The sequence below is a fragment of the Penaeus monodon genome, chromosome 15, assembly GCF_015228065.2.
Source record: "Penaeus monodon isolate SGIC_2016 chromosome 15, NSTDA_Pmon_1, whole genome shotgun sequence".
NCBI classification, from domain to species: domain Eukaryota; kingdom Metazoa; phylum Arthropoda; class Malacostraca; order Decapoda; family Penaeidae; genus Penaeus; species Penaeus monodon.
This window is the reverse complement of record NC_051400.1, coordinates 31,805,230-31,805,668: the sequence shown is the minus strand read 5'-3', so window position 1 is coordinate 31,805,668 and position 439 is coordinate 31,805,230. Positions and strand designations below refer to the sequence as shown.

Sequence of the window (439 nt, the reverse complement as noted above, 5' to 3'; positions counted from 1 at the left end):
AAATTAAGAACACAAACCATGGACATTTATAATGTCAAGTTTGTTCAGTTATATTCTGTCCCATCAGAGCAACTTTACCAGCAAAAATTATATCTGCAATCATCTAACAAACTTTGTGACTTAGTCATATATGGTATAAGCATTCCAGTTTCAGCACAGATAAGAAGATAAAACTACCTATGACAGTACCAAAACTTACCAAGATCCTTCCGATATCATAGCTGACCAGTTCACCCCTAAACTTGGACTCTGAGCCTCTGTCCACATAGTTAAATGCCTCAAGACCCAGCTGCTGTTCACTGATGCCCTGGGGGAGTGTCTGGACGGGGATCTCAGCACCAGTGGGGTGCAAGGTGTTGATGATTCCCCAGACATTGAAATCATTATCATCCTCTGTTTCAGCACACCTGTGGATTGAACATATCATCTGAATGAATTT

The 439-nt window shown here is 40.8% G+C and overlaps 1 protein-coding gene across 2 annotated transcripts in view; it reads right to left on the bottom strand.

Moving 5' to 3' along the window:
• LOC119581949 overlaps positions 1-439 on the bottom strand; it is a 23,796-nt gene that overhangs the window by 12,653 nt on the left and 10,704 nt on the right. For both annotated transcript variants that reach the window (XM_037930128.1, XM_037930129.1), the window contains exon 3: positions 200-407. In XM_037930128.1, the coding sequence (XP_037786056.1) occupies positions 200-407 (208 nt within the window). The remainder of the gene's footprint in view (positions 1-199; positions 408-439) is intronic.